Consider the following 12671-nt stretch of genomic DNA (forward strand, 5'->3'; position numbering starts at 1 on the left):
GCACGTATAGCACCACAAACACACTTGTATAAAAGTCCCCCGCCCCCTTTGATACGCGCCGCAACAATACCCCTTACACCAACGCGCCATGTTTCATTTCCAACACACTATTTTGGGGACGACCTGCTGGGATGCTCGATTTTCGACAAAGCAGACTTACGACACGGGGAATGGGAATCTCGAAAACAACGAGAACGAAGACCGAAGCGCCACGAAGAAATCTTGTAACCTCTGGAAAGGGGAGTGTATGTATGGCGCACAACGATCGACCGACTGGGTCCGTTGGCGCTGTGGCTGGCTTCAAGGAAGAATAGATGGAGATGATGAGGGAGAGAAGGTGGAGGAAGTGGATATTCGGCAGGGAACCTATGTAGTGCGTCAAGTGATGCTATCATGGTCTGATGTCGACAATTAGGGGAGTGTAGGGGATTTGATGGTTGAGGATGAGAGATGAATGAAATGCAATCCCCCCCAAATATTAAACCGCCTAATGATGCATCTTTGATTCTGCTGCCTCCATATCCTAGTTGTGGCAGCCATGCTCATCACTTTCCAATCCTCCGAGTCCCTCGAATCAACAACCCAGAGATGGAAGAACTCTCGCTTTCTCGTTCCATGGTAGCGTTCGAGTGGGACAGTGGTCCGGCGTAGGACTGAAGCAAAAGTGGTACGCGTTAACTCGCCCAGCGAACATGCATGCAGCTGTATACATAGCTGGAGGGCCGGCCAGTATCAACAGTTACAAGGAGGAAGCGTGCACACCTTGGAGAGCCATTTGCTGTCGATACGTGAGGCAGAGAGTCCAATCAATACGACCGGCCAGTCTTGTTCGGCGCAGTTGCTTTTGACACACTGGCAGGTGCGAAGAAGGCGAGATGTGTATTGTATGGGGAACAGAATATCTGCCAGGATGCAACAATGGAAGTGGAGATCATCCCCACGTCAACTGCAATTCAAAATGAGCTGTCGGGATCCTCAGAAGCCATTCACACAATAAAGAAGCGTCACAAGTTCTCCCCACAAGATAAGATTTATCTAGAAGAGCAATTTTCTGTTAATCCTTATCCTTCAACTGAGGATCGAGCACAAATCGCTCAGCGCTTGGGTATCTCGGAAAAAATGAATCAAACTTGGTTTAATAATGCAAGACAACGACAAAATGCTCCAATGATGACATCTACTTCAAGATTGAATGCTCCTCTTCGAGGGAGGGGTTGGAGAGACTGACATTTGTGCAACCAACCTCGAGAACACCTTTTGAAAGATCCGCTGCAATTCCACCGGGTAGTGAAGGCGAACCAAGCATTGAAGCTATCGAAGCTGCTATCAAGCTAAGGTTGGAGATGGGGAACGACGAAAATATGTCAGGGCCTACATACTCATGTTTCGATGATCCATCTGTGGCAGAAGATAGGGTATTGATAGCAGGGGATGTCGATGTACCTTCCTTACATTCCTTTGAAGGAGACTCCAGATCCTTCTCAGAGTCATTCCTTGGCGTTGTCTTCTGCAGGCAATGCTTCGTACAGATTTAGACCCTGGTACAAGCTGGAAAAACGCAGAGTTCATAAGAGATCAACTTCTCGATCTAGGGGGAAATTGACCACGGAAGAGAAGAACTCTAGCCATAAGTCAACATCGTAGGAAACAGCGCAACCACGATTCTCCCTCTGAGCCGACCCTATCAGTTCTTATGGAATTCGAGTGTATCCGCTGTCACGCATTTATAACTCACAATATCATGGCACATACACCAGATGCCAGTGTCGTGTAATGTTGACAGTGCTATTGGAAGGTGGAATTCTGTAAACCGTACAGCGTCCGAGGGGCAGCGTTGCCTGATCCATTTCCGTTTTTTGTGGAGCGTGCCAGAAATTATCCCAACGTAGGAACCGACGCAGAACTCCTCATGGTGATTCAAGTGGTCGCGGTTGAGTGTCCGCGAACGTTATCGTACAAGCACGAATGTTGCATTATGAAAGCTTTTACTGTCAGAATTCTAAAGAGAGGCATGCCGTACTGATGCACCTTTTGTCACCGCACATTTACAAGCAAATACACATGGGAGCGACACGAATCAACTCAGCTCATGACCGCAAGTTGCATGGATCTGCTGCAAGACCATAATACGAAGTTCTTCATTTGATAATCTCGAACGATGCGTATTTTGCCTCACCGTTCTCGGAGGGGCAGTTCATGGCGGGGTAACCCATAAAGTGAGGGACAGTAGAGGCCAATCACAGTGTCACAGAGTCTTTTTCAGAAAGGATCAATTGGCACAGCATATTCGCCACTTTCACCAGTCGTCTCCGACAGCATATGTGGATGCTCACTGGAAGTTTCATATTGATCAGACGGGAAAGAGATGGCGATGTGGAGTATGCAACATAGTCTGCTATACATGGAAAGTAAGAATGAAGCATATTGGTGAGCACTGGGATATGGGGTTAACCATGGACAGCTGGAGGGTCAACAGGTGTGAGACAGCAATGACACGGGATCGTTGAAACGAGCATTGAGACGGGAGTTTAGAAGTGGTGCAAAACGACGGCAACTTAGAAGTGACTAGGGGAATAGCAAATAAGGCGAACAGAGAGAGTAGGATTTCAGACGGCCTTGGAATTCCCCTTCAACCGACCCGGCAAGACCTCAAGTATGACAATACATGATGCAACCCAGAGGCGGAGGCTCCAGCATCTAGCAAGCAGCTTAATGGAGAAACCGGACTGTCTGAGGATTGCGATGCGGAAACTTTTCCTCGTCCTGTTCGTGGCACTGTCTCGAAATTTTGGAGTAAAATAAAACGCAGGCTCCCTAAGAAAAGACAGAATTCAACAATTGATCTACCGGATCCCTTGGATCAGCCTTGAGTCTTCCTGACCAGAACGAGAGTTCCACGAGATAGTACGGAATTCGAAGAAGTCCACCTCGGTGAGGTTACTTCGTTTGCTTGCACTTGCGATTGACTCCAGCTTTGAGAGTGTACTAGGTCTTCCTCCAAATGACGGCCAGAGGTATTGGAAGAAATCCGGACGGCCGGGCCGGCCTCTTCTCCTCGTGTTAGTTTGCAGCTAAGACGGCGTAGCGAAACTCTTAAGCCAGAGCCCAAGCTCTCAGATGTGGGGAAGTGTGAGGCTCTTAGAAGAGCAGCTTACAGGACCACTATGCAAGCTTCCAATGGCAATCACCTACCCTGTATTCTGCACTTGCAGTGATCAATTGTAAGTTGGTCTACAAGAATGAAAGCTTTGTTTGAGAGAAACGGGGGGGTTACGTGGTTTCGAAGTCAATTTGTGGTGTTGCTGGAGCTCATTTGATCAGATTGTAGAAGCCGGTGACGGCTTCGAGCCTTCCGTGAGGCTGGAACGGGATGATGGACGTTGTCGGCGGCAGGTGACAGGTCCGAACGTTGGTTAATCGTTGGGTTGTTCCCTAGCTCCAGGTCCCTTTCCTCCTCTGGATTGGTCGCAGCGGGAAGTCGTCATGGTGTGCCGACGTCGAGGTTTGGTGCAGAGGTCTGGTGGTGGGGGAAGAAATCGATCAAGAAAGATTGAGTTTGATAGAGATCAGGTTAAGTGAAGGTTAGGTTGAAGGGTGGGTACTGTGAGAGCTAGACCCCGATGCGGGCGCGGGAAGTTCTTGTATGGCTGGAATTTGGAGGTTGAGCTGGCGGTGAAGTTCCAAAACTTTTAGTTCCTCGGTCTTTTCGTATTCTTTGAGACAGCATTTTTGAAATCAAAGCCCCGTACCGTTCGTATCTTTTGCTTTGATGTGGTCGGTTGAGGTCTTCACCCCCCCTGTCCATCTCCTTCCCCCTTCCTGGAAGAATCCAATACCAGCACCGTTATGGATCAAGATAAGAATGACGGGGGGGGCAGCAAGCCCTGGGTCCTCGGGATCTTCGGCTGGATTTGCATGCAGCCAAAACACATGGTGTGGTGGTGTGGCTGCCAGCTGCTGCACCACATTCAGCCGGGCCAAGGCGGGAGGGTTCAATACGTATTCAGGTTTCCTGGGTCATGAGCTTGGACCGCAGGACGAGGGCGTCCAGGCCGTGCTTGCTCTGGTGTTGTCAAAAACAGGTTATCATGTATCTTCTGCAAGAAGGGACTTCGGGCGTTGAGAACTTGAGCGCTGATGTCGACGTTTTTATTGAATGGTGATACGGCAGAACGGGGCCCTGAGGTGATGGCTTCGGTGCAACGGGTTCGATTGGACGCTGCCAACCAATGCGGACTGTTATTGAAAGCCGCTTGTAATATTGTGGCGGCCGATAGCATGGATATCTTCTGGAAATTTGGAATGCTGCGCGTTTGCAAATGTCGTGCTCGGGAAAAGAAAATTGGCCGGTAGATGAGGGCGGGCTGCCACGAACACGCCTGATGCTGTGCTGATAGCAGTGTAGCAGCACAGCAGTGTAGCAGAGAGACATGCCATGCCTTGCGATGCCTTGCGTGGGTGAAGTCTGCGAGGACTGGGCCTGCGGAGCTGCGAATGTCCTGGTGGTCGGCACGCAGCCATTCGTGAAGCTTGAAGCGTGAAGCGTGAAGCGTGAATCCGTTGACTTTTCCCCTTGAATGTGTCCACACTACTATTGACTCTGAGCTGCTGAGTCAATGACGTGAACACAAGCTTCACTTGCCTCCCTTTTCTATACGAAATACTGGCCCTCCCTGCACGAATGCTCCTCCGTGGCTGCAGTCTGACTGTCTTGCGCAGCCACGCTAAGGCCGCCTTACATTAGCCTGCATTTTCTCCAAAGCGCCTGGCTTCCCGAGCAGCGCGGCAAACCTACACAAAGGACACGACCACCGCTACCGCACGACCTTCCCACCTTACCCACCTCTTTTGTCTCTCGTTATCGTTGACCTGCTAGAAAGACACTCGTTTGTCCTCCTCCTCCTCCTCCTCCTCCTCCTCCTCCTCCTCCTCCTCCTCCAACCCCTCGAAACCCGAATATCGTCGACCTCTCCCGCCATTCTGTCACCCTTCGATGACCCTTCTGAAAGATGACCGTGGTGCTCCCCCCTGACCCTCGTCGCCGTTTCGATTAATTGGTGTACCTTGTACCAACGAATCCCTGGTCACTTCTAGAAATACCACCATCACCAAAACCCTACGCGCCCAATTACTTGTGCGAAGCCGTCTCGGATCATCCCTTCTGCAACAGTGACATTCGTTTTGATCTGCCACGAAAGATCGGAGATCTAAGAGAGTTTTCGGTTTCGACACGTTTGTTGCTTGATCGACTCTGGAGGTGGACAGAAAAAACGCGGAGTGCTTGTGGCTCACATCACCATCCTTCCAGCACACCAGCTCGAGGAATTCGACCTCGTGCTCGGGCTGGAAGATTCAAGGACCACCAGAGGTCGTCGCCCTACTTCTCTTCATCGTTCTACATAGACTAATTCGACCATTTCGACAATGGCGCGCTTTCCTTTATCACCAGCATCATGGACGACGGCGTTTGTTTCTTCCCTCGCTCTCCTCAATACGATAATCCCGGTTCGAGCACAAACTACAACAACATCGAGTCCAGGAAGTTCGTCAACGGATTCGAGTTTGGAAACTATATCAGGGACTAATGCCGACGGTGTTACACAAACGCTACTCGTGGATCGATATCCCGCCTTATACACGGGGGACTTTGGAGACTGTATGGGCGGACAGAGCTTAATCAACCTAACGTCGTTCGACGCAGCTTATTATGCTGATAATATGACCGTCATCTTCAATCTGGCTGGCACGACCAATCTCAGAAACGAGACCGTAATGCGTATGTGAACCCATTGGCAGACAGTTTTGTCAGGAAAGCTAACCCTGAACCTAGTATATATCTCGGTGGATGCTTGTAAGAAGGAATCTCGAATAATGGAGGCAAAACAGAATACTGACAGACCTTAGATGGAGAGCAACGATACGAGCAGGTTTTCAACCCGTGTAGTGCGAACTTTTACACGTACGTCAATGCGCGGATCATTTTCTATTCAGTGCTAACAGGAGCAGTCTATGTCCGATGAATTCCAGTGTCCCAATCTTTGGTGGAGCTGTTATTCCGGTGTCCTCGTCCGACGTGTCCGATATCCCCCCTATAGCTTTGTCAATTCCTGACTTCGAAGGATCGGCTTATCTGCGAATATTCTCGAACTCGTCACAAACTCAAATTGCCTGTTTCTCAGCCGTTATGAGAAATGGTGCCAGTTTCTCACACCCAACCGCAATTGGATCAGTTCTAGGCGTTTTCACGGTCATGGCCCTCCTGGCTTCCTTCGCAACCGCCATTTACGGGATTAGTGTACCGCATATCCGAACACATTACGCGCACTCACTGTCTGTCCTCGTTGTGATGGAGGTGTTTCAGTCGATTTTCTTCTCTGGAGCACTGTCTTTGAATTGGCCGAGCGTCTGTGCAGCTTTCTGGAGTAACTTTGCCTGGTCCGCTGGCATGATCTATACGCCATGGATCATGAACTCTCTCAACAGCTTCACTGGGGTCTCTGGAAATAGCAGTCAAGTGGGAGGAGCTGGCTCCACGGTAATCAATAACAACGGAGGCCTTCAACAACAGATTTATGGACGATCCTTGGAAGATGGAAGCAGTTTGGCAATGAAAAACGAGCTTGTTGCAAGCGGGATTTACAAACGGGCAGTCAACAACACCGCAAGCTCACTGGAATATGCTTGGGCAGGTGTCCCGGTTCAACCTGGACTACCTCTTCCCGGGAACTGGTCTGGATTTGCCGGAGAGCTATCCTTGGTGGACGTCCCAGCCTCGGATGCCTTTCTCACCGGCTTAGTGTGGTTCCTGATTCTCCTCGCCATCCTGATAGGAGCTACCGCAGCCTTCAAATGGATCCTTGAAGGACTGAGCTCCATGAAAAGGATAAAACATGACCGCTTGGGCTTGTTCCGAAGCCATTGGCTTGGCTTCCTAGGCCTCATTATCCTCCGATCATGCTTCATCGCTTTCTTCATGATGATGACTCTTACTCTCTATCAGTTTTCGTATGGTGGGAAAGTAGGGCCGTTGGTAGTCGCAGTCATTGTCTTCGTTATTTTCTTCCTCGGAGCCATCGGACTTGCGACTTACGCCTGCTTCTATCGTGTCAAATTTGGAAAATACGAATCTTCGCCCGATCGACTCCATTTCCAACGCGGAAAGGCGCTGAAGTTTCTTCCATGGTACCGCACTGTTCGAGAAAGCTCAATGGAAGAGGAGGACAAAGCGAAATCTGCAGGCTCTATATCGTTCTTCCAGCTCAGATTTGTCGACAACGACGCCGAGATTCAAAGTGTTCATGAGAATACCCACTTCACCAAACGCTTTGGATGGCTCTCAGCTCGTTATAGACGTACAAGATGGTGGTTTTTCGCGTTCTGGGTCGTGTATCAATTTGTCCGGGCTTGCTTCATTGGTGGTGCTCGGGCAAGTCCGACAGCTCAAGTCTTTGGCCTCTTTGTTTGGGAATTAATCGCCTTCGTCGCGATAATCTTGATCAATCCATTTGAAGGAGCTCGGAACACGGCCCTCGCGGTTTATATGCTCGGGATCAGCAAGGTGGCAACCTCAGGACTTTCGATCGCGTTCCTCCCACGGTTCAACTTGGCACGAATTCCAACCACAGTCATTGGGGTCATCATCATCGTCATCCAGGGATTCCTGGTCCTTGGTCTTTTGATTCTGATTGTCCTGGGCGCTATTTCCAGCTACATGTCAATCACTCGGAACCGCGAAGAATTCAGGCCGCACAGGTTGGAGAACATCCGGATGAAGTACTTTGGACACCTGGAACAGAAGGAGAAAGATGTGCCTCCGCCGCCACCTCCGATCCCCGAAGAGCCAAAAGAACCCTATTTCCAGGTGAAGACTGTCCGCCGAGCCCCAAAGATCGAAGATGAAGATGTTGATTACGTTCCTGAAATGAACGACTTCAACCCAAATGCATCGCAATACTCACTCGGGGCCCCGGTCGTTAACCGCACGAGCAGGACTAATAGCTTTGCAAATAGCATGCGAAGTCATGCTTCCGGGTACGGGAACGTTCCATACGGGGCTCGCGTGCATCGAGCAAGCTGGAGCTCGCGAGATTTCCAAAACTGGCAAGATGACGAGTCAATCAGAGCGGACTCGCCATTTGGCATGCCGTCCAGCAGTGCCAGTGCTGCTGATCACCACCCTCACAACTCGATGTCGATGGCGCCCTTGGTTAGGCCTTCACCTTCACATGGCTCCATGAGACCATCTACGCCTACGAGAGAACAACAAAGGCAATACTCAAGCCAACGAATAAATCGGGCAAACTAGGCAAGGAATATAATTACGAAGTAACGAATGAAGAATAAACGGAATAGAAGGGGAGGGATGGATAAGTGGGGGACGGCTTTAGATCAGGGACTTGAATTCTTGCACATCTAGGAGTTTCCTTTGTCACTTTTTTGGTCATCCCGGCTTATCATAAAAAGCTGTGGGCTTGACTTCTTGCTAGACTGGTACTGCACTTGCATTCTTGCATTTTGGGCGAGGGTTAGAGTTTCGCATGGAGCGAATCCCTCGTACCCTTCAGGAGCATTAGTGGCGTACAGACGGCGTTCTGGCAGCGACCTATAAGTACATCTTGGTTGTATTGTACTCGACCTGAGGGGGTTCTGTAACAAGCAGATCCACTCGGCGCAATAAATTCCTTCAATCTATCTACGTGTCTTCTCGTAATTTCTGACTCTCTCGATAATGTGCTGGATGATGCCTTCTCATCAAGTCCGTACCCGCGTCAAGCTTGAGGACCGGAGCCAAGACACCAGCATTTTAAGCGGGTGGCCGTGGTTGAAGCTGTATCACCTGGCTACCGTGTCAAAGACATGGCCATTCTTGCATTTTTCTCAAATCTAAGATCGGGATACATACTGTGTGCCTTGCCAAAGCATTCTCTAACCTCTGGGTTTGACATCAGCTTACAATTTTCTTCTGCCTAGCGCTTGGCTATGGGTAAAGAGGCACTATTTACTTTCCGATGCCGCTTAGCGAAATTCCCTAATGGCCTTTATACTAGGAAATAAGTATTTTTGTTGCTAAGAGATCTCCAGTCATAAACTTGGTGCAAGCTAAGTTTCTGGACATACACCTTGCTTCAAAGTGGTATGTGACCGGCCCTAACTTCTACCTGCGGTAGTAATCTGGGTAATGGCTTAGAAGAGATGTGCTCTGCTACAAGTAAACCAAGCAAAAGCTGAGTTTCTTGGTCCGAAAGGATTTCTTTTGCTTTTTTGAACCCTTTTGATTTCCCGATTTGCTGGAATCAAAGTGTTTTTGCAAAAAAAAAGGGGGGGGAGGGGGATGCCCCGTTCGCTCGCTTAAGGGGGCTGAAAGCGATTCACCTCCTTCCTTCGCCACGCACTTCACATATACTCCTTCCTGATCAAACCCCAGGTTTCTCGGACCCCTCCAGGCTTTGTGATGTCGAGGCGAGAAGGCAAGGAGGACTTGATTTCTTCTTTTGATAACCCACTCAGCTTTCCAGCGGCCTCGAGATCATCCTTCGACACCTTGATTCTGGAGTCCACTCAGAGAGACGTGTTCAGCGCGTTGGTCGGTCAAGATGTTCTACAGCCACGAGAGTAAGTGAAATCGCGTTGAATTCAGAGGCAGCAGCTGATTCATGACTGTAGTCTTGACGAGTCGAAAGTATGGCGTCGCAACCGTTTGGTAAGTTCAACTCCCTTTGACGCGTTCAGATGGCTCTATACCTTCAATCCGGTCTTTTCCACTCCACTCCATGCTTCTCAGACCAATTTAAATCCGCGAAGGTCCTAACCAAGACTTTCCAGGCTCGTCGCCACCTTGGGTGCAAAGTCGAGTACTAAGAAAGTGACACGTAAAGCTATCCTCGATGTCAACGTCAAGAAGGCATGCGAGACCATCATGGAGCCCGAAGCACCGATGGCATTGAGACTGCAAAGTAATCTTCTGTGAGTACTCTGAGAGAAGGTGTCCTGCGAGCTTCAATACTAATGTCCCTCAAGCTACGGTGTTTCGAAAGTGCACGACCAGCAATGGGAATACCTGCTCGCGGATACACAAGCAGCTAACAACGGTATGAGAGCACTCCTCAAGGTGGTACGCACCGATGGACTTGATCCAGATGCAGGAAAAGCTCGGTAAGTACACGTTTGCAGCCTTGAGGAGTCTGCTGATGTATGGCAGTCCTGAGCAACTGATTCTCCTCGATGACCCAGCTTTCCTTCCTGAGAACGGTCTACCTATCTTTGATTTCTCCATTCTTGACCTCGATCCGAAAGGCGACTCTCAGCGTTCCTCACAATCCATGCTGTCTATTCGTCATCGCAGCGGCTCTGTCTCTTCGTCGCACTCTCCTTCGGTCTTGGGTCTCAACATCCCTTCATCCAGTAATGGCGGCACAGGAGCATACCAGCTCCCTGATCCATTCCACCAGTCTTCTGGTCAGAAGAGCGCGGGTCTAGGCCTCAACATGTTCGGCGACGATGAAGTGGCCATCTACAACGATGAGGATATGCTCTTCGACTTCGGTGATGATGGTGAACTTCGAGATATTCCAGCTAGTGAACGTGAAGCTCGCCGCGCAGGCAGCGTATACCCTCAAGGACGTCTTGGCAGCGATTCTGCGGCTAGTGGGCGCGTTCGTAAGGAACATGAAGATGCTCTTGCAGGCCGTGCACTACCCATTATCGACGGAGATGGTGACTTCAACATGGTCCAGTACGACGATAATATGCAAATGCTTCCAGATGCCGAACCGTTTCCTGTCATGACTGGTGGGCTCGGCGCAAGTGACAGACCATTGAACCTTCTCCACGAAGACCGCGTTGTCTCTGAAGAGCCATCCTCAGACTCTGCAGAAGCTCCTCAAAAGCGCAAGAAGACCAAGGCCAAGAAGAAGGCGGGACTCATAGATAAAGACCACGAAATCAAAAACGGTTTACTAGCTCAGTGGCAACGAGAATATGTCGCCCAACAGTTCGCCGAGACACTTCTCAAAGTCAACCGAAAGGCGACCTTACTGGCGAAGAAGAACGCCTTCCATTTCGTCTTCGGCTCGGGTCTCAATGGCGTCGGCGAAGGTGTTGGTTCTGCAAAGTTTGCAAGCCCACTTGACATGTACTCCGGAGTTTCTCTTCTTGCAAAGCTCACTGGCCAGCCTGTTCCTACTGCTGACGCTCCCAAGTCCAAGAGAGCTACCAAACGACCGCATGCTGACGAAGACGAAGACGAGCAGCTCGGCACTCCTAGCAAGCGTGCTAGAGAAGACGAAGTCGGCCGGGGCTACGAAGATGATGGAATGATGCTCAACATGGACTTTGAAGGGGACAACAACAAAAACAATAGCCACGAACAAAGCGTAGAACTTGGTCGAGATGCTCCGTCCGCTCTCCCAGACTACCCATCCTCCGCTATGCCATGGAATATCTCAGCCTCCCTACACTCCCACCAGCGTGGCCAGTCTTCCTCGATTCAAGGTCGTGTAGGTGTCCTCGGTTCCCAACTCGGATCAATAGGTCGTCACCTCACGTCCGCATCCCCACTCATCGGTCGAGGTTCAGCCCTTCCAGGCGACTTGGAACAATTCTCACAACTCATCGGCGACAATGATCCAATGGTCATGTATGGCCGCGACGATGAAGGCCTTGCCAGTGGAAGCCAAGCACCTGATTTTGGTGATCTAGGAGGCGGCGTAAGCTCAAGCCAAGCTTGCGGCCACGATGAATTTGAGATCTTTGGAGCTGCTGCTGCCGTCGATACCCAGACTGCTGGTAGCTCGCAATGGGTTAAGCAGGCTCTTAATCGCGAGTCTAACAATTTTTTCGAATATGTGAGGAATACGATTAGTGAGAAGCTTGGCGATGAACTTGGAAATGAGGAAGATCCGTTGGGTGCTCAGGAGTTTGGCCAGAAGAGTGTCACATTCGAAGAGTTGTTTGTTCCAGACAACAATACTTGTATCGTGGCTGCTCAGGCTTTCTACCACGTTCTTTGTCTTGCGACGAAGAACAGAGTTTGGGTTGGGCAGACGGTGGAGGATATGGAGCCGTTTGGGGAGATTCGAATGGGTGTCGTTGTCGTTTGAGGTGTTTGGAGGGCGTTCAATGAATTCGACGAATAGGGTAACGATTCTGCTGGATATGCAAAACTCCCTGTCTACACGATGGCCTTGGGATGGAGTCCGTACCGAATATTTGCTTCAATATTGCTTACACTGTGGGAAGACCACGAGGATTAGGTTGATACGCATTTGCTACATTTATGGAAAAGGACAGAGATCAGGGCATTGAGATACCACTTGCATAGATATGGGTAGATAGGTACCCTTTGCTTGATAGACACGATAATACAACCCAATTAAATTTTCGTCAGCACAGGAGTGCCTAAATTGCCTCTCGATCCGGTTACGTAGAGCAGGATTTAGTTTGCTTGCAAAGTAAGAAAAAGTCGAGACGCTGGACTGTAAAGATACCTCGTCCGCCAATGTCGTAGAAACCACTACCCAGCCTCACAGTATCAGTGCAGGGACTAGCAGAAGTCTCCACATCGCGAGCTTATTTGTCCTCTGAGGAAGGCTCTTCGCCTATTGAGGACACAGGGAAGCATTGGAAGGGAGCGTGACTAAGTATGTGGATTTTGAGGGGAGAGGCGATAGCGC

At 49.9% G+C, this 12671-nt stretch overlaps 4 protein-coding genes across 4 annotated transcripts; all 4 read left to right on the forward strand.

Moving 5' to 3' along the window:
• Positions 1 to 88: 88 nt before the first annotated feature.
• K444DRAFT_634241 (uncharacterized protein) lies at positions 89 to 962 on the forward strand (the record flags this gene model as incomplete). The annotated part of the gene is made up of 3 exons (XM_024883725.1): positions 89 to 373; positions 528 to 667; positions 860 to 962. The coding sequence occupies 3 exons, from the start codon at positions 89 to 91 to the stop codon at positions 960 to 962; spliced, it is 528 nt and encodes a 175-aa protein (XP_024731417.1).
• Positions 963 to 987: 25 nt separating this feature from the next.
• K444DRAFT_493479 (homeobox protein EgHBX4) lies at positions 988 to 1158 on the forward strand (the record flags this gene model as incomplete). Its single annotated transcript, XM_024873241.1, has 1 exon — positions 988 to 1158. A coding segment is annotated over one exon (171 nt), but the record flags the coding sequence as incomplete, so codon positions are not given.
• A 4266-nt stretch (positions 1159 to 5424) lies between these two features.
• On the forward strand, positions 5425 to 8305 carry K444DRAFT_539421 (TRP-domain-containing protein; the record flags this gene model as incomplete). Its single annotated transcript, XM_024875626.1, has 3 exons — positions 5425 to 5776; positions 5905 to 5959; positions 6007 to 8305. 3 exons carry the CDS (start codon positions 5425 to 5427, stop codon positions 8303 to 8305), a joined length of 2706 nt encoding a protein of 901 aa, XP_024731419.1.
• Positions 8306 to 9593: 1288 nt separating this feature from the next.
• On the forward strand, positions 9594 to 12368 carry K444DRAFT_597423 (uncharacterized protein; the record flags this gene model as incomplete). The annotated part of the gene is made up of 5 exons (XM_024878482.1): positions 9594 to 9612; positions 9664 to 9700; positions 9823 to 9963; positions 10018 to 10152; positions 10199 to 12368. 5 exons carry the CDS (start codon positions 9594 to 9596, stop codon positions 12096 to 12098), a joined length of 2232 nt encoding a protein of 743 aa, XP_024731420.1. The 3' UTR covers positions 12099 to 12368.
• Positions 12369 to 12671: the final 303 nt, after the last annotated feature.

This window comes from Hyaloscypha bicolor (assembly GCF_002865645.1).
Source record: "Hyaloscypha bicolor E unplaced genomic scaffold K444scaffold_129, whole genome shotgun sequence".
In the NCBI taxonomy this organism is placed as follows: domain Eukaryota; kingdom Fungi; phylum Ascomycota; class Leotiomycetes; order Helotiales; family Hyaloscyphaceae; genus Hyaloscypha; species Hyaloscypha bicolor.